This window comes from Erpetoichthys calabaricus, chromosome 3 (genome assembly GCF_900747795.2).
Source record: "Erpetoichthys calabaricus chromosome 3, fErpCal1.3, whole genome shotgun sequence".
Lineage (NCBI taxonomy): Eukaryota > Metazoa > Chordata > Cladistia > Polypteriformes > Polypteridae > Erpetoichthys > Erpetoichthys calabaricus.
In genome coordinates, this window is record NC_041396.2 from 250,694,533 (window position 1) to 250,720,017 (window position 25,485).

At 37.8% G+C, this 25,485-nt stretch overlaps 1 protein-coding gene across 1 annotated transcript in view; it reads right to left on the bottom strand.

Moving 5' to 3' along the window:
* Window positions 1-25,485, bottom strand: part of LOC114648777 (cohesin subunit SA-2-like) — a 152,512-nt gene that overhangs the window by 114,792 nt on the left and 12,235 nt on the right. Inside the window, exons 5-8 of the mRNA XM_051924767.1 lie at window positions 24,441-24,537; window positions 24,281-24,357; window positions 23,940-24,144; window positions 2,601-2,752 (exon numbers count right to left, since the gene is read on the bottom strand). Coding sequence (XP_051780727.1) covers window positions 2,601-2,752; window positions 23,940-24,144; window positions 24,281-24,357; window positions 24,441-24,537 — 531 coding nt within the window. The remainder of the gene's footprint in view (window positions 1-2,600; window positions 2,753-23,939; window positions 24,145-24,280; window positions 24,358-24,440; window positions 24,538-25,485) is intronic.

The following is a 25,485-nucleotide window of genomic DNA, read 5'->3' on the forward strand; positions in this document are numbered from 1 at the left end:
ATAGGAATGAAAGCATGTTATTAAACATGGGAACATGGTGGCGCAGTGCTTGTTCATGTCTCACTCAAGATGCTTGCTGCGCCATGCGCGACCTTCAATGAAATAATTTATCGCAGCAGTACTGTCTCTTTCAAACATACTAACCTCCAATTACCCAATCGCCACACAATCAGCTCTGTAATAGATGTTAAGCCATCCGTAAGCTTAGAACGACGATTCTTCAAAACGTATAAGGAACATTGAAATATCTTTGTAGTACGTGTTTAATTATTCTATCTATTCTACCAGTGTCGCGTCAGCCCAGGGTATAGAATATATCCGTGAACTAGCCGGCGCTGCGGCACCGTGTCCTCACATGTTTGATTATTAACAATATAGATTATGTAAATGAAGTTAAAGTTTTGTCTGTATAATATAATCAACATATTTTGATGCATTTCATCTTTAAAATGATACTGTCATCATATGTAAATGCGCGCTTTATAAAGTGGCGCAGATTGTGCAATATTATAACTGTTGTGCAAGTTTACAGCGAGGTAATTGTACTTAGCACAAACAGTTCTACAAGGAGCACTTGATGGACTGACTGAGTGCGTTTATAGTTCTTGGGATGAAACTGTTTCTGAACCACGAGGTCCGTACAGGAAAGGCTCTGAAGCGTTTTGCCACGGTTGAGGCAGCGTGTGCTTGATGCTGTATCCGATAATTCTCTTTCCGATCAGCTACTGCTGTGATTCCAAACTCAGATACAGTGATATAAATACCCCGAGTGGTGCAGTGAGAGTAATATGGAAAAAGATGATCCGCTGTGGCAACCCTTAACGGGAGCAGCTGAAAGAAGAAAAAGGTGCAGTGAGAGTAACAACGCTAAAGCAGTTACAGTATTTGGAATACTATGGCCATTTCCTGGACCATTATATTGTTACAGGTTAATTACAATCAGATGCATTACACTAATAAACAATATACAGTTAGTTTCAGTGTATTTATAAAGCCGCATCAGGAATGTGGATCTAAGAAAGAAAGGTTAACTACACAGGAACAGTAGCACTGCTTTGACGCTGGGTGCCGCCAGTCTGCAAACCGAGCAGAGAACTTGCGTACGACAGGGTATGAGCCACCGTGGAAATGTGCGTGGCTTTACGCCAAGTTAAGGTTTTATACATTCCGATTTGAGCGTGGAAACGTTCGCACGTAACATTTTTGTGTGTACGCACCATTTATACATGAGGCCCCTGGTCTCCAGGCCACAAAAATGACATAGTAGCACTGGAAAAAGTCCAGGGAAGAATGACTAGGCTAATTCCAGGGCTACAGGGAATGAATTATGAGGAAAGATTAAAAGTGCTGAACCTTTTCAGTTTAAGTAAAAGAAGATTAAGAGGAGACATGAATGACATGTTTAAAATTATGAAGGGAATTAGTACAGTGTATTGAAACTTACTTTAAAATTAGTTCACCCATAACACAGGGACACAGTTGAAAACCTGTTAAGGGTAAATTTCACATAAACATTAGGAAGTGGGTTTTTTTTTTTTTTTTTTTTTTTACACAGAGAACCATAGACACATGAAATAAGATGCCAAGTAGTGTGGTAGACAGTAGGATTTTAGGGACTTCCAAAACTAGACTCGATGTAGTTTTAGAAGAATTAAGTGGACATGATTGGTGAACTTTGTTCAATTATTAATTTCTACTTTATTAATTTAACATGGGCTTGTATAACTGAGAGAAGAAGAAAAAAAAAAAAATCTTCACCCCTTCATTAAGCCAAGAAAAAAAAATTACCCCATACGACTCTTATTTAAGGGATGTGGCCTACGTAATACATTAAAAAAGTAAATCATGTTGAAAAGCAACACCTTGGGGGAAGAATCATAAACTTTTGAATTTTAGGGTTACATGCTTTGGCATATTTAGAAAACAAAGGACAAATCAGGGTTATCCTGGAGCAGCTCTCTCATTAACTATGTCATGTGCACACTGACTACGTACGTTTTGCTTTTTTTGCTCCAGGACCTTCTTAACAGAAGCACTGTACAGATTTTGTTTAATTTCAAATCATAGTAGGACACTGCAGTAATGTAATTTATTATTTCCTGCATCTTTGTTAAGTTTGACTATAAATATCAGACAGAATGAGGATGTAAATTTTACTTAGGATAAATGCAGATACTTATGTGAAGGTAAACTGTGCATTCAACTGAAAAAAATCTAAATGAGATTTATTCGATTTCAAAAATGAATGTGATTATTCTAATTCTTAAATGCATTCAAATCACCCGAGACAAACTCTGGAAAGAGAAAAATAGTTTTAAACTAAGGTACAGATATAAGATATACTTTTTGCTTAGCTCCTTGCTTTTCAGATGAAAGTTTATTAAATTCACAGTATTTGTTTTGTCTGCCTGTAAAATATATAAAAATCACTTCTGAATTCCTTAACCTTCATAGACTGACATATTTTTTTCCAATTCTTCAGTAGATTTTTTTTTTTTATTAAATAAAAGGACACCAGGACATTAGAGAGACCCTCTGGCATCTCTAACCAATTATTAGCCATATTCAGCCATATACTTCCCTTGTATACTTTTACTGACCTCATTGTGCTTGCATTCAAGAGCTTCTAGTTTGTCATTTGCTCGGTTTTTCATTCCTTTTTTGCGTTCAGTTTCATACTGTCGCTTGTTTGTCTCAAATTGAGAATTTACATTTACAATAACCCTGACTAGGGCTGTCTCCAGTTTCATTGCTGAAAGAAAAGATTTAAACAATGAAACAACTGCAACATGCAAATGCAAGAGTAAAGGCAAAGTCTATGTACAATTTAAGAGGTTTCTCATAATATTTAACACATGAAATTGTCACCATATAAAATGAGGCAAAAAGTAAAGAGGTAGGTTTATTCATGTTTATCAGCAACAGAAAATCACATTGATTGCTCCATTTCAAGAAAACTTTACATAATAGTTAATTCATATAACATAATTATCCAAGTAGCATTACATACAAAGAAGGAGCTAATTCTGGATAGAACACCTATCCATCATAAGGCCCACTCATGCAGCACATGCACTCATGAATAATCTAACATGCCTGTCTTTGACATGTGAAAAGAAAAGCAAGAGTAGGTGAAAAAACTCACACTGACACTGGTAGAGTTACCAGGTGGGAGATCTGGACGCAGGATACCAGATAAGTAAGGAAGCACCATTTATCAATGTTACCCTAATGAAAATATTGTGCATTAAATTAGACACAATGAAAGAAATGTATGTAATAAGTAGCTATACTACTCAGCTTTAACCAGGAAATTCCCTAAGACAATGGGACAATTATAGTGCTTATGGTTAATCGGATGTATCAGAACTGAAAGTAATTGGGTAATTTTCTGATTTTTGTATAATATATTTGCTGACCACCGCCTCTAGCTCCCTACCTCTCCCCAGGCCTAATATTAGTTCACTAGAGCTCTTTACTCTTGAGCAAGCTACATAAAACTGCACACGAGGAAAACATTTCTGCCACAGATCAATTCTTGCTTTTCCTACTGTCCTGGCTTTTGTTGATGGTCATTACAAAACACAATTTTAGATCAAACTGTATTCTTTTCAATTCAAACTGGTAATCAGTAGAAATATTGGGAATTTGTGTATAAATATAAATTTCACCCCGTAGCAGAAAAAAAATGTCAGCTTCAGCCAGATTTGAATGAAATATTTTCATCTGTAATCTAGTAATATTATAAGGTTTTGGAGGGTTTACATTAAAATAAACATACATTGAATAATGTTTTCCTTTAACTTACTACATACAGCATTGCCATTTATAGCCTGAACATTTACATGACCCATGTAATGAACTAAATGTTTTAAGCACTGTACAGATAAGAACAGGTGAAAAAATATTGTAAATTGTGTACAATGTCTATCTTCTCTATGTTTGTTTCATAGGGACCCCTTTATTGAGCAACACAAGCATTTAAACTGACAAAGAAATGCCATTGCTCCCAGATTGCGCTGTACACACAGCATGATGTGGGCATGTACGTTCTTCATCTGTTCTGCTTTGCAAACAGCAGCATAGTGACACATTGTGGACTGACCTCCAAGGGAACACCGTAGTTCTAAGCAATATTTTATTTATTTTTTACCACAAAGTAGGCCTCCCCAGCCCCCCTGTTCTTTTAAGTTTATGCATATAAGAGGACTCAAAAATTGATTCCAGATTGAATTTGTAGGTTTTATTTTAAGAAGCAGACAGAACAAAATCTGAACCAAACTCATCAAGATTGTTATCTTTGATAACATTTCTGATGCACACCAAAATTTTACAGAATTTTTTAAAGTTACAATGAATAAATGCATCTGCTAAATAATTAAATGAGGAAGAAATACTTAAGATTATTACGATTAAAAAAATACTTTATTAAGTTACTTCTTTTGTCAAATAGACACACAGTGCCTTACGTTGTATAGCTAGTTGAATATTGGTTTTAAACTAATGACCACATTTAATAGGTAGCAGTCATCAGCAATGCTACTAGGATTTTTTTACTTTTTAAAAACAGACCTACTCAACTTGTGGTAACTCAGGGGCAAAAAGCTGTGAATTAGCCTGGCTGAAACGCTGCAATGCAAAACAAGTTAACATTTAGTAAGATTTTTGGCATTACTTGTTTCCTATAGATTTAAGTTAGAATGTTTTAAAACTAACAAATCTACTTTTTTTAAGTTTAATAAACAATCCCAAATTCAAAAGAATAAGAAGTGTTGCCATTAGCAGTTTATTTAAAATAAGCTAATATAAGATTTCTCTTGCTGTAATCATATCAATGGATAAAAACAAATTAAATAACATTTACCTGAAAAGGAAAAGGAAAAATATATCTTAAAATAAATATGAAGACTATTTGAAACTTTACAGTAATTTAGATACAGTAATCCCTCCTCCATCGCGGGGGTTGCGTTCCAGAGCCACCTGCGAAATAAGAAACTCCGCGAAGTAGAAACCATATGTTTATATGGTTATCTTTATATTGTCATGCTTGGGTCACAGATTTGCGCAGAAACACAGGAGGTTGTAGAGAGACAGGAACGTTATTCAAACACTGCAAACAAACATTTGTCTCTTTTTCAAAAGTTTAAACTGTGCTCCATGAAATTAAAAGACCCATTGTCCGCAGAAATCCGCGAACCAGAAAAAAATCTGCGATATATATTTAAATATGCTTACATATAAAATCCGCGATGGAGTGAAGCCGCGAAAGGCGAAGCACGATATAGCGAGGGATTACTGTATATTAACAATATCCAGTCTACTTTTGCTCTTGTGGCCTCCTTAAGAGTTAGACCTGAGCATTACTCAGGCTGTAGAAGTGCAGTCTATACTTCCATTCTTTGGAGATATTATGTCCAAGTGTAGGTTTTCACTAATTATGAAATATCTACACTTTACCAACAATGAAGACTTTGATGAGAATACCCATCCAGCACCCAAAATGAAGAAAATCTGGGTGATATACCTGGTGATTGTAGTAAAATTTCGGAGCATTTGCATTTCAGAACACGATATCAGCATCGATGAAATTCTTGTGGCTTATAAGAGTGGACTGTGATGGACGCAGACACAAAACAGGAAGATTCGGCATAAACCTTTACAAGCTTTGTGAATCTAAAACGGGATACATATGGTTCGGTTCTGTACACAGGGAAAGGGACAACGCTTGATCTGAAATACAATCAGTACAACGTTACTACGTCATCGGTGCCAACTTTGACAGATGCTCTGCTGGATCAAGGTTATTGTGTAACTATGGGCAATTTTTATACTTCGCCACAGCTATTTGACATCTTGCTGCAAACAAAGATGGATGCATATGGAACAGTGCATCCTAACCGTCGTGGCATGCCTGAAGACTTTGGCAGAGCTAAATGACAGTGAGGTACATGATTAGCTTGGCAAAGAGTAAGTAAAGTCCTTGCACTGAAATGAAAGGACAAGAAAGATGTTTGTCGTCTTAGCACTGTACAAAATGCAGCTATAGTCACTGTACAGGCAAAAGGCAACAAGCAGGTTACGAATCGTGCTGTGGTTGACCACATGAGCATGATTTGAGGCGTAAATCATGTTAATCAAGAATTGACTTTCCCATTATGCGAAGGTCACAAAAGAAATACTACAAGATGATATTGTGTCATCCAGTGGAACAAGAAGAAGCTGGCAAAACTATCTCGTGCGAACTTGACATTCCAGCTTGTGGAATAAATCATTGCCGCATATCTACGGTCTACACTATAGAGACGCAGTCGACCCAGAACATCACGGATCAATCCAGAGCGTTTTATTTGTAGATTTTATTGATTATATACTTCCAACAGAAAAAAAAAAAAAAAAAAAAAGAATCCAACTTGTACCGGCGCAATGTGCTGTTCAAAAACTGATTAATCTGGAAAGAAAATCCGAAAAGAAACATGCTATTATTGTCCCAACTGTGACATTGGATTGTGTCTTTCACCATGCTTTAAAATTTACCACACAAAGGACTCATTTTGAGATTATATACTGTTTTGGCATCATTAGTAGTATCATTAGTATTTTAATCATCATTACTATTATTTGTAACATTATTATACTTTCGAGATTTAATAAAAATGTAATTTGTCATGCCATAAATAAAATCCAAACGCTAAGGAGGTTAAATGCCTTCATACAAGGAAAATATGTAAGTTACAATCAGGATGCTTATTACCATTTCCTCGTCTACTTTAAACAATTTATTAACACAATTGCAAATCTATAAACAAATCTATAAACAACAATGTCAAAAATACTTTTAATAAAAATACCATTATCATACACACAGCCTCTGGTTTTTTCATGAAAAATCGTACTCTGCAGTTAGTTTAAATGATAACTTGTATGTCTATTAAAGTGCATTTAGTATAATACTATATGCAAAACACATACTGTAAACTTGGAAAATTAGTTAAATCTCTTTGTTGTTGAAGCGGTTTTTGATATAGAAGCAAACATTGAAACAAAACATTATTAACAAGAACAGGGAGAACATTCTTGTTTTCTTCTATCTTCAGATTTAGTGCGTTTAAATGCCCTGTGATGTTGGTGATAAAAGCAACACCCAGCATGAATTTTTCGTTATTGTCATTTTGCCAGATAAGGTTGCTCCCTCTGCTGAATAAACTGATGCATTATTGAGAGCAAATCAATAAACCTTAATAAAACGCTACCTTGGCTTAACCATCAAACTTCTCTGTGTAGTAGAAGGTTTTGATAGTGCGTTTCATATTCCGCCACTAAAGTCTGAAACTGTCTGGGCTTTAGTGATTGTCCTAACTACCTTTTCTTTGTCACCTTCAGAGTTCCTTTTTTCATTTTGCAACATAACGGATCTTGATGTAGAATGCCGTCCCTGTTAGGGGTAAGGTCAGATCAGCTGACTTGTCGATGTCCTGACTAAAATGTTCTACATTACTTAGCTTTTAAGCTTTTCAATTAGATCACTGAAGATTGTTTCAAATCTTCAATATCTGTTTTTAAAATCAGCGAAAACAGATTCACTACACTCCTTAATACACCACACTTAATAAGCTCACCTTCAGTAAAAGATCTGAGGCTCTTTACGACATTCCATGCTATTTTATTTGATGCTTATATGATGGAATTACTCATGAGCAGATTTTATGCTTTCTTAAATTGCTCTGAGGGGGATATAATTTTTTGAAGTCAGAGGAACATCTTTCATGATGATTCTCGATATATTTTCTTATTTTGGTACCACTAAAAATCTGACAAAGCAGACACACAGGTTGATTACTTATTTCAGTGGAACACGAAACTCCTTAAATGTCAAAGTGAAAAGATCCTCTGCAAAGTGGTGTAAATTAATTACAAACATAAAAATCAAAATAATTCAAGTGAGTATTTAGTAGCTGCACCTTTGGGAGCCATGACTGCCTCGAGTCAGTGTGGACAGGTGTCACTCTCATCTTTGCATAGTTAAACATTGAAACATTACAAGTTTTATCCATTTTTCTCCTTTGTAAAATAGATAAAGCTCTGTAAGGGTGCATGGTGATAAACAGCATTTTTCAAGTCAGGCCACACATTTTCAGTTTGAATTAAGATCTTGACTTCAGTGAGGTATTCCACAAAGCGTGCTTATGAAAGCAAGACTTGGCAGAGTACTATTTGCTTGAGTAAACCTTGTTCTCCAACAGTTAGTTCCATGAATGCAATGTTTTTCTCAAGAAGTGCTTCCAGAATGCACAATAATACACACTCTTCTGAGATTTGAGCACCCATGTGATCCAATCGTCACTATCATCAATCAGGGCTTTGGGCAGATTTTATTTAATTGTCAAAAAAACAGAGAAACATGTAACTGGGACTGTGGCAGTTTTTTTTCAGCAGTTGATCTATAACAGCACAAAGTGGAAATCTGTCTGCTATTAAGATAACAGGCGAGGCCACAAGGCAATCTATAGAAGACCAATGCTTAAGTACATTACAATTCTGAATTAGTGCATTACTCATTTTTAAAAATGTAAATGTTAGTTTGTAAACCTCATACTTTAAACACTTAAAACAAGCAGGTATTCAATAGAAATATGAAGTGCATTTGGCAGCAACTGAAAATTATACACAAGAACTTCTGAATTACCAGAATATACAGTACATTTATATGCAAACATATATGGTACATTTAGCAACCAAAAGAAAAGCTGCAGATTCTGCCACTGGTGCAGTGCCCCAATGGGACACCTGTTGAAGGAGTCTGCCCACATCAAAATGTCAGACTGGACAAAGAAATTCATGCCATTCAAGAGGGCTGACCTGTGCACTGATGCTACAGAATGATTTGCATTTTACATGTCCAGTCTCTTAATTAGTTTGGCAGTATTGTTGTTTGCATACAAGTGCATTCTATTGTGCCTACAATGATTGGAAAGCTTACATAATATCTAGTGTCAATGGTACATCTTGCATACATGCATTTTACAGAGATTCACTGATGCAAACAGTGTGTACAATGGTCAGGAATTTGCTGTGGCACATTGACTTTACAATGTATAGATAGGCTTCAACTAGAACAGCATAGAGAAAATAACTATTATTTTTCCCATAGGGAAATTGTTTTTTACAGAAGCTCTTTAAATTAATATATAAATGGATACACATACACACTATGGTCTGAACACACACCTGAATGACTAAAAAAAGGAAGAAGATTTAAGAAGAAAGAAAATTTTTAACTTGGCAGTCACAGTGAGGGATTATGTAGGTGTGTTTCTGTTTGTATAAAGGGGCCTCGGTAGTGTTTCTTGATACACTTCTGCTGAATAATTCATTGGCTGAAAGTACTTAGCCTGTCAGAGAAACGTGTGTACAGCACTGTTTATAATGGCACTCAGTTTTGATTAGACCTCTCCTTTGCTATTACCTCCAAGGAGTCCAGACTGCATCCCATAGCTTGACCTTTTAATTAATTTGTTAATTCAGTGAACCTCTCAAAGTGACGCTACTGGACCAACACACCACATTATAGAAAATAACACTGGCCACCACAGAGGTATAGAAGATGTGTAGGATGTCATGTCCCAAAGTAAAGGAATATAGTCTCCTACAGAAAACGTGCCTACTCTGCCCTTTCTTATATAGTTCCTCTGTGTTCTGAGACCAGTTCAACGTGTCATTGAAGTGCCAGTGGTCTGTAGTCCATGGGTGAAGAGGTGCCTGCTTTCTCTGGAACAGGAACAACGCAGGATGTTTTCTGCAGCAGTGGCACTTTCAGGAGCCTTAAAGAAAGACCGAACATGAGAAACAGGACACTACAGAGTTGGTCACCACAGGCCTTAAGAACTTGAGGACTGGCTCCATCCATTGTGAATTTCCTCTTGGGATTAATAAAGTATCTATCTATCTAATCTTGAATCCCTGTAGTGTAGCTTCTTCAGTTCTCTCCTTACTTGGTCTTCAGTTATGGACACCCTATACTGATGGTTAGAGGTAGACTTGTTACTGGCCAATCTAGTTGATGTAGTAGGGATGGTGTTGGGAGACTGGTCATTAGAAGAATGTGGCAGCAGGAGGAAAAAAATCTGTAAAAACATTGGTTCAGGGCATTATTCACATCGCCTTCAAGCAACTAAGTCCATGATTGCCCAGTCCATTCAATCATTTATATTATTCTGAGTTTGTTTTCTATTTAAGTTATGCAAGCTTCCTTTTCTTTACTCAGCTTCTTCTTTAATAATAATAATAATAATAAATCTTTACATTTATATAGCACTTTTCTTATTACTCAAAGTGCTCTCCAGACAAGGAGGACCTGGGACACGAACCCCAGATCCCCTTACTGTGAGGAAGCATTACTACCACTGCACCACCTGTGTGGCTCTTGCTGTGTGTCTTTCAGAGCCTCTGTCACCAGATTTGAATTCTCTTTTTGTCATTCAGGAGACCTTTTAGCTCCTTAATAATTCAGAGCTTGTTGTTAGGAAAGCAACATACAATCTTTGTGGGTACCACTGTTTCAACACAAAAGTTAACATTGTGTATGATGCGGTGGCTGAGCACCTTGATATCATCCCCATATGATGTGTACATCATTTCCCAGCCTGTCATTTGGAAGCAGTCATTCAGAGCCACTTCAGCCTCCAGGTTCAACTTCCTCACTATTCTAGAGGTAACTGCTTGTCATCTAATAACAGTCTTGTAGTTGGGAAGAAAATGTGGTCAGATCTGTCCAAAGGTGCCAGTAGTGTCCACTTAAAGGCATCTTTAACATTTGAATAGAGCAGGTCCAGACTTTAATCTGTCACACCTTCCATTCAAGTCACATGGTTGAAGTCACCAACTATTATAACTGCAAGGTCAGAATGAATCATCATTAAAGTGTTGGTGAAAGAAGAACCATTTCTATTTTCAGAGAAAGGAATATAAACATTAATAAGGATGATGTAATTTATCTCCCTGACAAATAACATTCATGAAGTCCCAACAGCCAGAATTTTCATGAAATCTGAATCACAAACAATATTTTTAACTGCAATATTCTTCCTTTTACACCATTCCTCATTCACAAAGATGACCAGTTCCCATCTTGTCTTTTATCTACATCGCACTGGATCTCTACTTAATTAAGATGAACTTTATTTAACATTAAAACAATGTCAAGTTTATCTTGTTTAAGACAGCTCTCTGCAAAATACAAAATGCCACTATACTTGAATCTATAAGAGCTGACCATTATTGTTATTTGACAGGGATCAAACATTGCTCATTACAATGGGTGCTGGACCAGTTTTGAAACCATTTTGCCACATTTATACTCACATGCTGGCACGCCGTCCTCCCTGTAACTGGACAAACAGCTCCTGCGGTAAAGTGAAACTGAGGAGCTTAGGCGCTCGCAACTGCAGGGCAAGTAGCTGATTACAGGAGTATTTCATACACCTGTGGAATAGTAGGTCCATGGGTTAACAATCAGGAGCCGGTTTTTAAATAAATAAATAAGATTGCCAGCTTGATCTCCATGGGTGTGTGTGCTGGCACAACTGTGGGCGGTTGGTATGGTGAGTGAGATAAAACACTTCTGCAGGTGAGGGTGTATTCTGTCTTGACTGCTTCATTGGCTTTCCACAGTTCACAATCGAGGTGCTGCACCCACAGTGGAGGATAAGTAGGAAGCCGGCATAGCGGAAAGGAGCAGAAACGAAAATAGAGAATCTCAAGACAAACAGAGGTTAAAGGAAGGAAAGAGAAACAGGCAGAAAGAAGGGTGACAGAGGCAGTGCAGGGGTGAACAAGAGAGAGCGAGGAGACAGGCAACTATGAGAAGAGCCCCTCACGGGAGCGTTAGGCCAAAAATCAGGACTGCTGAAGTACATCACTCCGGCTGAGCATTTTAAAGAGCTAGAGGGATCAGGGGTGTGACCTCTCCTTAGAGGTTGGGGAATGCAGTAGGAGAAAGAAGCTCAGGTTGCAAGTCTTGTTGGAACCATAGCCAGTAAGGACCCGAGCCTTGGTTCAGATGGGGAACCATGCTGTTGAGCAATGGAGCAGCAGGGACACGGACCTACTGTTTAAGAAGGATGGCTGTGCTGGTCACTTTAGCATCTTCTCCTCCTTCAAGGTTCAGTAAGGATAAGGGGAGGAGATGCCAAGATAGCGGAGTTGCAACATGGCTCAGAGGTTATTAGAAGGGCAGTTTCCTGCATTGTGCTTTTAACCTTGCTTTTAATGGAGTTAATGGTTTTGAAACTTTTAACCTCTACTGGGCACTATTTCATTGGACTATTTATTAATTTATTTATTTATTGCAGAGTATGCATTGTACAGTTTTGAAAACTTTGGTTTGGACAGATTTTAATAAAAGCACTTATCACTTTCACACCTATCCCTTGCTATGTTTGTGTGTTGTGTCCTTATCCACCGGCTCATCCCTCTGATATGTTATCGGCGGCAGCATGGTCAAAAGGCTCCCTAGAGGAACTAGAAGGGTAGAGGCAACCTACACAATCACAACAAGACACTTTTATTCTTCTCAGTGTCTCTTATGTTTCCAAGTATTCCAGACATAAGGTGGCCTTTGGGTCCATTTCGCAACTCCATCCAAGTTCACAGCCCATATGAGGTGCAGTGAAGATGGGCCAGCACCTGGGGTTGCATGCACTGCACTTTGATGGTAAATTTAAGACCCATCTATAATCCATTTATCCATTTTCTAAGGGCTACTCTCAGTGACAAGCAAGAAGCCAGGTCAATTCTAATCTTAAATAAGACTAGCAACAAGTAAATAGTTCAGAAGCAAAAACAGTGAGAAATACAGAGCTTCCGTAAAAGGATGCTGCTTGCACAGTGCCTGGAAGTTAAACCGATTGCATATGAAGTTCATTTTTGCAATTCTATAGTTGTTAGGAAATGTTAAAGAGGACTGTGCTGTCCTTTAACTATTTATTACAAATAATCCCATTTCCTCCTGATTCATCGGATCTTCATGGAATAGACACTCCATAGATGAACACACAGGGATGTTGAAAGTAAGCAGAATTTTTAAGCATTGAACATAACTACAAATGTCTGAATTTAAAAACTCATCACGAAAAACCAGACTTGACAAATTTTATAATTTGTGTTTCTATTTTACTGCCAAATTAGATTAGATAAATTATATATTCTCAATAACAGAACATTTTGTATTTTTAATATTTTACTGGTGGAAAATTTAAATATAAACAATTATAAGAGGTCAAACTCAATTAATTGAGGTATGCAATTGACTATTAATATGATACTCTTTGTTATTTTATAGGTGTACACACAAATACTACCATGATAATCAAAAACGACAAGGGTATGTCTTTCTAAATTCTTATTTGTGCTGCTGATTTAAAAGCTCTTTGTAGTACACCAAGGTTTATCATAGGGGGTCTTCAAGTACAGAATTTTTTCCTATACATTACACATCATTGCACTATTTTAGTGTTAAAGGTTTACTGACTTAAAATATTCAGTTATTAAAGGTGTAAATTCTAACATTATGAAATACATTCTTAACTTTTTATTATTACTCTTTTTGTCTCTCACTGTCAAAAAGACAATGGGAACAAAAGTCATAATAATACCACTTTGCAACAAATAAATTTAAACTAAGACCAGAGCGACATTAAATATGCTACAAAATCCTGTCAGTGACACAAAAAGGTGGTAATGAATGACAAAATTTAAGTGTCCATAAAATTTTGGAAAGTACAATAATTTAATTTTGGCTAAACCTGAGGAACATTTTAAAAAAAACCTCATTCTTTAAGTCTGGCTTTCCAGTAACTAAAACATTACATAGTGGTCTAATGATAAGTTTAGCTCTATGATGTATAAATAAGTGCCCGGCATTAATCCATTGCTTTTTTTTTTTTTTCCTACCATCCTGTGTGGTGGTGGTATGCACCTCCCACACCCGCTCACGGCACTCTGCACTCACCTGGGATACTGGAGGAAAGAACGAGGAATTAGAAATCTAGGTCATACCAGCTTCTACGATACAGAAACTGATTACCATCTGACTTAATTATTTGATTAGCTCACTCCTGTCTTCCAACCATGGCCCTACAAAGGTTTATTTTTCTCCTACTGAACCAATCTTAGGAGGTTTTTACTTTCCTCTCCTCCAGCTAGTCAACTAATCACATTCTAGAATCAAGAACTCCATCTACATCCTAATTCTACCATACCTGCTATGGATTTTAATTTGCTTTTGTATCTTTTCATTACATTCAATAACAAACTGTCTCTACTTAATGTGTTGCCATGAACACATGCTTATGTCAAATGCATGTTATATATTACACACACTGTATTTATTATACATGTAAATTTGATTTGGTTGTTCTCTTGCCTTCTTTATGTATAAAGCTTTTAATTATGAAACAATATGAACCGGTTTCTGATATGACTGAAAGTTTGTTTTGCATTTTATGTGGTAAAGTGAGGTCGGCAGCCGATTGCCTTGTTAAATAAATAATCGGCGCACTTGTAGCTTTAAGGAGGGGGCATTGTAGTGTGGCGGGAGCAGTTCCTGGGCGCAATGCAGCGCGGGTGTTTCTGCACTTAAGTGCACAGGTGAGGAATCGTCTTTGTCCGTAATTGATTCCAGGAGCTGCCAATTGCCACACCTGTGCATGCATTTTATTTTATTTATTATATTATATTATATATATATATATATATTATATTATGTAATTATATACACACACACACACACACACAGTTAGGTCCATAAACATTTGGACAGAGACAACTTTTTTCTAATTTTGGTTCTGTACATTACCACAATGAACTTTAAATGAAACAACTCAGATGCAGTTGAAGTGCAGACTTTCAGCTTTAATTCAGTGGTGTGAACAAAACGATTGCATAAAAATGTGAGGCAACTAAAACATTATTTTTTTTTTTTTTTTTTTTTTAAAACACAATCCCTTCATTTCAGGGGCTCAAAAGTAATTGGACAAATTAAATAAACATTTCTAATATTTGGTTGAAAACCCTTTGCTGGCAATGACAGCCTGAAGTCTTGAACTCATGGACATCACCAGATGCTGGGTTTCCTCCTTTTTAATGCTCTGCCAGACCTTTACGGCAGCGGCTTTCAGTTGCTGTTTGTCTGTGGGCCTTTCTGTTCGAAGTTTAGTCTTCAACAAGTGAAATGCATGCTCAGTTGGGTTAAGATCAGGCGACTGACTTGGCCATTCAAAAATTTTCCACTAATTTGCTTTAATAAACTCCTGGGTTGCTTTGGCTCTATGTTTTGGGTCATTGTCCATCTGTATCATGAAACGCCACCCAGTCAATTTGACTGCGTTTAGCTGGATTTGAGCAGACAGTATTTCTCTGAACACCTCAGAATTCATTCGGCTGCTTCTGTCCTGTGTCACATCATCAATAAACACTAGTGTCCCAGTGCCACTGGCAGCCATGCATGCCCAAGCCATCACACTGCCTCCACCATATTTTACAGATGATGTGGTATGCTTTGGATAATGAGCTGTTCCACGCCTTCTCCATACTTTTTTCTTGCCATCATTCTGGTAGAGGTTGATCTTGGTTTCATCTGTCCAAAGAATGTTTTTCCAGAACTGTGCTGATTTTTTTGAAGGTTCTTTAGCAAAGTCCAATCTAGCCTTTCTATTCTTGAGGCTTATGAGTGGCTTGCACCTTGAAGTGCACCCTCTGTATTTACTTTCATGCAGTCTTCTCTTTATGGTAGACTTGGATATCGATACGCCTACCCCTTGGAGAGTGTTGTTCACTTGGTTGGCTGTTGTGAAGGGGTTTCTCTTCACCATGGAAATGATTCTGCGATCATCACCACTGTTGTCTTCCGTGGACGTCCAGGTCTTTTTGCGTTGCTGAGTTAGCAAGTGCTTGCTTTCTTTCTCAGGATGTACCAAACTGTAGATTTTGCCACTCGTAATATTGTAGCAATTTCTCGGATGGGTTTTTTTCTGTTTTCGTAGCTTAAGGATGGCTTCTTTCACCTGCATGGAGAGCTCCTTTGACCGCATGTTGTCTGTTCACAACAAAATCTTCCACATGCAAGCACCACACCTCAAATCAACTCCAGGTCTTTTATCTGCTTAATTGATAATGACATAACGACGGACTTGCCCACACCTGCCCATGAAATAGCCTTTGAGTCAACTGTCCAATTACTTTTGAGCCCCTGAAATGAAGGGATTGTGTTAAAAAATGCTTTAGTTGCCTCACATTTTTATGCAATCGTTTTGTTCACCCCACTGAATTAAAGCTGAAAGTTTGCACTTCAACTGCATCTGAGTTGTTTCATTTAAAATTAATTGTGGTAATGTACAGAACCAAAAATAGAAAAAAGTTGTCTCTGTCCAAATATTTATGGACCTAACTGTATATATACAAAACTAGGTCACACCATCAGCTATGCAACAGGTGAATTTCCCTTTTTTTTCCCCTTCAAAACAAACAATTTAGCTTGCTGAGCAAAAAGAGTCCAGTGTCAGACACTTATAATTGAGTCTATTCCTCCAAGTGGACTCTGATAGCCTTCCAGCCCCTGTTACAGACAGCCAGCTCATTCCGCTCCCCATCATAGCCTAGCCCCCATTACAGGGTAAGAAAGCATGATGGGCAGCTCCAGGCATATTCTTTCCCAGCCCCAGAAAAGGCACGCTCTTCTACTATCGTAAACACATTGTCTAAAAACCATATATAACAGGGAGCGCACCTTGTGCGGTCCATGTTGAAGAATGGCAAAGAATACTTTGAAGCTATCAGGCCTTATCTTCACCCCATGATTACTTTCACTGGTTCCATTCTGTCATTTCTGTTTTAAGTTCTGAAAATAACTGGATGTGCTGCCACTTTTAACTCCTATAATCATTTTACAGACTTTGCATTTTATATTAATTTGTTTGTCATCCAATCTTTCATACCCAAACCAACTCCAGACAACCGAATTAGCGTTAAAGCCTTTCACAAGAGAAGTACTGCTCATGACATTCTTTACCATTTACAGTTTCAATCAGAAATAATCAACCACAGAAAGACAAAGGTTTTAACAATAAAGCTTTTTCAAAGAGACAGATACTGCCTTAGATAACTTCTTTATCAGTTGAGTGATACACAAAATCTACATAGAAAATGTATGATGTACTGCAGTATTCCTGAGTAACAGGATATTTTGTTAATACACCCCATGTCACAGTTATTCAACCAACATTTAATATTGCTGTTTTAAATCCTTCTTCTAATTATTATGGCCAAAAGTTGGGTTAAAACATAAGCCTTTGGGAACTCTATAATGATCCTTAATTTACTTCAGTTGTGTTGCATAAATACTGTAAGTCCCATTCATGAATGTGTTCAAAGTGCGTTACAGTCATAGTAAAACGAAGGAGCTTTCACAAAAACAGAGAGAAGAAATTATTTCATTTCTCCTGAAAGGGCATTGGGTACAAGAAGATTTTCTAAAAATGTAACATCCCAAGAGACATAACTGCGAGCATTATAAAGCGGTTTAAAACTTACTGTACAGCTGCACACTTGCCTAGCCGTGAGAGAAAGCCAAAAGTTTCATATGCCAGGAGGAATTTAGATACACCTACATAATTTCTGGAGACAGTTCTATGGACTGATGAAACGAAACTGGAACTGTTTGAACATGTGGACCAGCAGTATGTCTGGCATTATAAACGCCAGGCTTATGGCCAAAAGAGTACAATTCCTACAGTCAATCATAGAGGTCACTGATGATGTGGGGATGTTTATTTGCTGCAAGATCTGGCAATTTTGACAGTGTAACTGACACCATGGATTTCCAGAAATCCCAGGGTATTTTAAAAAGGAATGTGAGGTCTATTGTTAGGAATTTGAACCTTGCTGATCACTAGACTCTCCAGTAAGACAATGAACCCAAGGACAACTCCAAGTAAATCTTGGCTGACAAATAGATCCTGAAATGTTGTGGAGTGGCCTTCTCAGTCCCTGAATTTAAATCCCACAGAAAAATCTTTGGTAAGAGTTAAAGAGTTAAAGAAAGCAGTTATAGCACACCCAATCATCAATGAGCTGGAGGCTTTTACATGTAAAAGAATGGGCACAAATTCCAATATAGAGCCACAAGAAGCTTACCAAAACTAAAAATGTTAAAGTTATAAAGGCTAGTACTTTGTGGAGCATCCTTTAAAGTTGCAATTTGAAAAATATTGCGTACACACACACACACACACACACACAAAAAAAAAAACACACTTCTCTTTTAAACTCAATTTATGTTCTCAAAATTAAACAAAAAATAGATACATATTTGAGTAACAACTTTTTTTGGTATATTTTACTTAACCTCAATTTACATCACTATAATGTATTTGAGGTGAGGGGGGTTGAATATTTCTGATTGCAACTGCATATATTTAGACCGTATACACATGACCAGATGATCAAACTAAGGTGTTTAACCATACCATTTCATAAAAAACATTCACTAATTCACATTTAAATACTTCTTTCATTCATTATTTTAAATTAAACAATTTAACCAAAACAAAAACTCATTAAAAATTGCCTAACTGTACTTTTAAAACCAATTTAGGTGTGTCTTATTAAATGGGGTGAATTCTTATCTGTTGATCAGCATATAATAAAATGTGAACACTTCAAGGGTACGGATACATTTTCTAGGCAAATGATCTAACTTTCAGAACAAAGTAGTATAATAGTAACTACTAGCCAACCCGCGGCGTAACATACGCCGTATAATTATGTATTGATGGGTGAACACTTGCTGAACGACACAGTTGTCCAAATGGGGTGGGTTTGTGGATACCACTGTGAGTGAATGAAAAGATGGACCTCTGGAGAGAGCAACATACAATTGTCCGTGACTGAAAGCGGGATCGTCTGTGACGATGGAGGCCACGCTGGTGAAAGTTACTTCGTCGGTAGGGATAAGTTTCAGCACTTGTTCATTAAGGTGTAGCGAGTCTTCGTTGTTGACGCTTAATATAGCTTGCGTACCGAGTTGTTCCGGAGTCACAGTTGAGAAACACTTTTTTAATCATTTTTTTCCCTGTGCTTAAAAGACAACATGTGAAACATCCATAATGTAATAAGCCACCAAGAAAAGTAACATTGCAACAATGCACGCTACGATCTGATCGCTGTAAACAGAAGTGAAAACAAAATCGAGGCCGGTGCATTCTTTAACTGCCTTGTAGCGCAGTGGTAGTGTTGCTGTTTTGCAGTAAGGAGACTGTGGAAGATTTTGGGTTTGCTTCCCGGTTTCTCCCTGTGTGGATAGCGCTTTGAATACTGAAAACACCGGTATATCAATGTAATGAAGTATTATTATTCTTATGCGTCCAGCACGCTCTCTCTCTCGTGTGTGTATGTGTGTGTGTGTGTGTGTGTGTGTGTGTGTCGCTCGCTCGCTGCACGTGTTCCTGCAGGCATACCAGTAAGTGAATGAAAAGATGGAACCCTGGAGAGAGCAACATACAGCTGTCCATGACTGAAAACTGGTTTTGGCAGATACATGCACATCTTTTTGAAAGTTTGGCCCTGTGCCTTATCAATTGTCATCGCAAAGGCAAATCTAACAGGAAATTGTCTTCGTGTTAAAGTAAAAGGCAAATTATCTGCGACAAACAAACTGTTTTACACGCTGCATACCTACTGCTGCTGAGAAAAAAATGTGCCCGTTCTTTCATCATTTTGTTGCAGCCTATCAAAGACTTGCTGATCATGTTTTCTAGACTCAATATACAGTGGAACCTCAGTTCACGACTATAATTCGTTCCAAACCTCTGGTAGTGAACCGAAGCAATTTCCCCCCATAGGATTGTATGTAAATACAATTAATCCATTCCAGACTGTACGAACTGTATGTAAATATATTTTTTTAAAGATTTTTAAGCACAAATATAGTTAATTATTACACCATAGAATGCACAGTGTAATAGTGATCTCTCTCTCTCTCAGCAGCACACGAGCCTCCCCAGACCCCCTCTCTCTCTCTCTCAGCAGCACACGAGCCTCCCCAGCCCCTCCCTCTCTCTCTCTCTCTCTCTCTCTCTCTCTCTCTCTCAGAAGCACGCGAGCCCTCTCTCTCTGTAACATTGCAGCAGTTGTATAAACACTTTTTTTTAAAATGAGTTTTAAGCACAGGGGGGAAAAAAGTAACATTTCAACAAATCCGAACTTTATTTAAAAGCCAACCAAGATAGTAACATTGCAGGAGTTCACCATTTTTAATCAGGCGACTGACAGTAGTGGAGTCAGGCACAGAGAAGGTCAGCTGCCGAGAAAGCGTCTCGACTGTTGCAGGGCGGTGAAGCAGGTGAGACGCTAATGAAAAAGAGGCACAGGGCTTATTGGTTTTTGAAGACTGCTTCCTTCGTTGTGTTTTAACCTCAGTTTTAAAGGATTGCGCGGCTCTCTCTGTCGCGCTGCCTGTGTGTGTCCCTCTGTCTCCCTGTTGCGCTGCCTGTGTGTGCGTGGCGCTCTCTCTCGGGCTGCCTGTGTGTGCCTCTGTCTCTCTCTGGCGCTGCCTCTGTGTGAACCAAGGTTCCACTGAGGTTGATTAATGAAAAGTCAACGTGGCTCAGAGGTCCATGTGCACGGTTGCACTGTTGCACAGTCGAACATAAATGACGCCGTTTTTTCTGAGGCATCGCGTCCGAGGTGGTGGGCGTGGCTCTGCGAGTTGTCGTCGTATCCAATGGTCATAGAGTTGGTGGGCATGGCTCCTTCCTACTTGTCGGCGGCTTAGTGAATCCACGCCCCTTCCTGCGTGCTTTCATGGGTGTCTTGTTTTGGTGTGCGTGCTTTCATGGGTGTCTTCCCCTTCTGGCGTCGACTTTGTGAATTAATATATATATATATACTAGCAAAATACCCGTGCTTCGCAGCGGAGAAGTAGTGTGTTAAAGAGGTTATGAAAAAGTAAAGGAAACATTTTAAAAATAACGTAACATGATTGTCAATGTAATTGTGTTGTCATTGTTATGAGTGTTGCTGTCATATATATATATACATATACACACATATACAGATATATTATATATACATATACACATATATTTTTTTTATATATATATATATATATATATATATATATACATACACACACACATACATACATACATACATATACACACATAGATGCACTTACAATAACATAGAAATCAATATAAACAACATTAACATCATTATCATATGAGAATATGAAGTAATATATAAGAAGCACATTTCATATAAATATAAATTATTAAACAGTAAAATCTTCTTGTATAATTTGCTACTGTGGCTTTTCGTTGGTCTGTCCAGAATTTTAAATCACATGTAGCTTGCAAACCGTTTCACGTATTGACTTGAAATGTGGTACACATATAATACGTCACGTCTGCTATCCGCTTTATGGGTGATGAATGTATTACTCTTTTTATGTTTATTTTATTTTAGAATCAACTCCTATCTGCGCACACCAGGGCGGCCGTGGGCAGATGCGTATGGTGTATTCACTCCATGTTATCGTGCATTGCGCTGTCACTGGTATTTTGATAAAAGAATTTGAACAATATATAAGAAGCGTATAAATTATTAAACAGTAAAACATTAACATTTAAGAAGTAAAGTTACATTGAGTACTACTGCAGTGCCTTCGGGTATACCTCATTTTTTGTTTGCCCATTACATGCTTAAATGTATACATTTTTTGGTGTACCTACCCGAGAACATGCGACATATAACCGACCGTGGGAGAAGCATGGATTTTAAACACGCGTTGAGTTCATCTGCTGGTCTCCCTCGTGGAATAACTGGTAATGTTTGACTAAAATCTACAGCGAGTAAAACGACATTACCTCCTTTTTTTTTTTTACGATCTCTGAGATCTTGCTTTTTTCGGTTCAAGGCTTCATAAGCTCTTTTATGTTCAATGTTGTACTTAATAAGTACTAATTATCCCAAACCATCATCTTTGAATGTTGCAAGACTTTCGCCTTGTATGTAGATTGGGGTAATTACATTCATTGCATTCCTAGTCTGAATCACAATCTGATTGTATGGGTGGTTACCTGGCACTGTAGGGTTGCCACCCGTCCTTTAAAATACGGAATCGTGCCGCGTTTGAGAATGAAATTGCGCGTCCCGTTTTGAATCAATACTGGACGTGATTTATCCCGTATTTTTTTTATCATTTTTTTTTTAAAGCAGCGTCTCATGCAAATCATCCCACACGCATTTTATGAAGATGCCTCCTTTCCTACTTTTGATTGGGTAATACTTGATGTCATCGTTAGTTTGATTGGTGTTTTTAACTGTCCAGTGAGGAGGGCGTGTCTTTTAAGTACAGTCTGCAAAGTGTTGGCACTGAGATGTTGCGTCAGCGCCATAGTTGAAGCCCCTAACGTTGCGGTCAGCAAGTCGGCTAACATCCGCCATGTGCCGTCTTTCAGTTGTGAGAAGCAGATCATAGAATGGTTGAAACTGTTGCCCCTAACGTTGCGCCACGGCGTGTGGTTCGTTTATACCTCGTGTCTTCTCATTAAACTTTTATCTCGCGAATATGTTATTGCAATCCGCAGCGGGAGCGTTTCTATTAACTTAATTTAAACTTACGTTTTACACCGTGCTTTGTTTCCCTTATGAACATGCTTGTATGCTTAACTCGCTCCGTTCTCAATTGTTTAATTAATTTTTTGCTCTTCGCTGTTTGCGGCTGTTCCTCCATTTCCCCCTACTTCGTTCTTTTATCTTGCGAATATGTTATTGCAATCCTTAACGGGAGCGTTTCAATAAACTGATTGAAAATAGTTTTGCATTTACCTTTTTAGTAAAAGGCGAGCTTTTAAGCCTGAGAAATCACCCCGTAAATGCAGACGTTTAATTGCACATGTGTTAATATGTATGGTTACACAGTATTAAAAGACAGTGAACAACGTCAGTTACCTTTCTTCCCACGTTTGATAAAAGGTGAGCTTTTAAGCCTCAGAAATCACCCCGTAAATGCACACGTTTAATTGCACATGTGTTAATATGTATGCTCACACAGTATTAAAAGACAGTCAAAAATTAACGTCATTTACCTTCGTTCCCGCGTGTGACTTGTGCTGTAAATGTCTTCCTTGTTTTTAGTTCACGTGATTACGTAGGAGGCGTGATGACGCGATACGTGACTCCGCCTCCTCCATTACAGTGTATGGACAAAAAATGTGTTCCAGTTATGACCATTACGCTTTGAATTTCGAAATGAAACCTGCCTAACTTTTGTAAGTAAGCTGTAAGGAATGAGCCTGCCAAATTTCAGCCTTCCACCTACACGGGAAGTTGGAGAATTAGTGATGAGTCAGTCAGTGAGTGAGTCAGTCAGTCAGTCAGTGAGGGCTTTGCCTTTTATTATTATAGATATATATATTATATATATATATATATATATATATATATATATATATATATATATATATATATATATATATATATATATATATAGATGCTTTACATGGATGGTCCTCCTTGGTTTTTCCTTATTACAAGGATGAACAATTAGTTGAGGCATTCAACAAGTATCTCATTTGGACCATATAACAATTATGAAGCCAATTACTGGAGTTTTTGTAGCTCAGAAAAACCAAGTATACTATATAAAGCCTTGTTCTTCAAACAAACGAAGTAAGCATAAAATACAACAGCTGATGACAATGTTCTTTAAGATACAGGCTACTCTAAACTACATTCAAAGCTCCTCTCAATGTAATGGAGAAAAGTAACAGTTCATGCACTTTACTATGCTACAAAACATATGTATGTATTTGCACTCTCTCTGATAAACACTTCTCTGACATTTAATGTTTTCGGGGTGACAAAAAGTTTTAAACTTCACTAACCTGCCAATGTCCCAGTGTGTCGAAATGCTCGAATTTGTGAATCTGAAAGTCCAGTGAGAAAGGGGATCACAGAGTCCATCAAGCCCTCATCATACAAGATGTTATTCTGGCAGCGTTGTACTAGTATGCTTAGAAACTCGCTCATATTTGCACCAAACTTTTTCCATTCAGGGGTGCTCATGGACAAGGGATAACAGGATAAATCCTATGGAAAGGATGTGACCCATTAGCAACACCTCAAAATGTACTACACTTTGTCATTGGCATCATCATGGAAAATGCCTGTAGCTTCTGTTGAACATTTAGCCATTAGCTATCTCATTTTCTCCTAGCTCTCTCACCTTCCTGAACTCCTTGGTTAGTTGGTTAATGATTTGAGCATTTTGCAGGTCTTTGAACAACTCTGGTGTCACGACACCTAAAATGAAAACGAAAGGAATGACAGGGGAAGTTATAGATCAGACAGATTAACATAATTGCACATTCGTAGTGTAAAGATACCTTTGCACCCGCAGCAATGAATGATGAAGTTTATGAGCTCCAGCAGACCTAGTTTTCTCTCTGTCTTGTATCTGTCTATCCAATCATCCACCACCACCTAAGAAAAACGCAATATTTTAAAACTAAAAGTGAAACTAAGTGTGAAAGGGTGGCAGATTCTTTGGAAAATTATCAGATCAACTGTATGCTAGGTCATGTAATTGTGGCACAGAACAACATAAACAAATGCATCTACTTCATTTGATAAGATATGAATCAGCTCACACTTTAAAATGACTTTCAAAGTAACCTCAAAGCAGCCCTGCCTAACATGCATGCAGATAGGAATTTGGAACTAAACAGATGGTCCCAATACAGTAATCCCTCACTTATCGCGGGAGATAGGTTCCAAGGCCGACCGCGATAACTGAATTTCCACGAAGTAGGGACACCATATTTATTTAATTATTTAACGTGTATTTGGACGTTTTTAAACCCTCCCTGTATTGTTTACAACCCACCCTTTACTCTATTAATAACAGGGACAACTGCTAAGCAATATGAAATCGGTAGATAAGTTTACACTTACTGTATAGCGAAGTACACGTAGCTATATACTGTATGACGTGATGATGGTGATAATAAGCTACGCAGTAAAAATGATGACGATGAAGGTGATGATCCCCTGAATGCAGTAGCAAGAGCACGTTAACGCTGAATGAGTGACATGAGACTTCCTGGTTAATGCAGCACTCCGTCGCTGAACCAATCAGCAGCACACAGGAACTTAACTGCGTGCCCTGATTGGGTAGCTTCCCAGCCATCCGCCAATAGCATCTCTTGTATTAAATCAACTGGGCAAACCAACTAAGGAAGCAAATACCAGAAGTAAAAAGACCCATTGTCCGCAGGAAGCAGCGAAAAATCCACGTTATATATTTAGATATGCTTACATATAAAATCCGCGAAGTCGTGAATCCGCGAAAAGTGAACCGCGAAGTAGCGAGGGATTACTGTATAAGGAGAACAGTGGAGAGAATCACAGAGTCATATTGGGTGTTCAAAT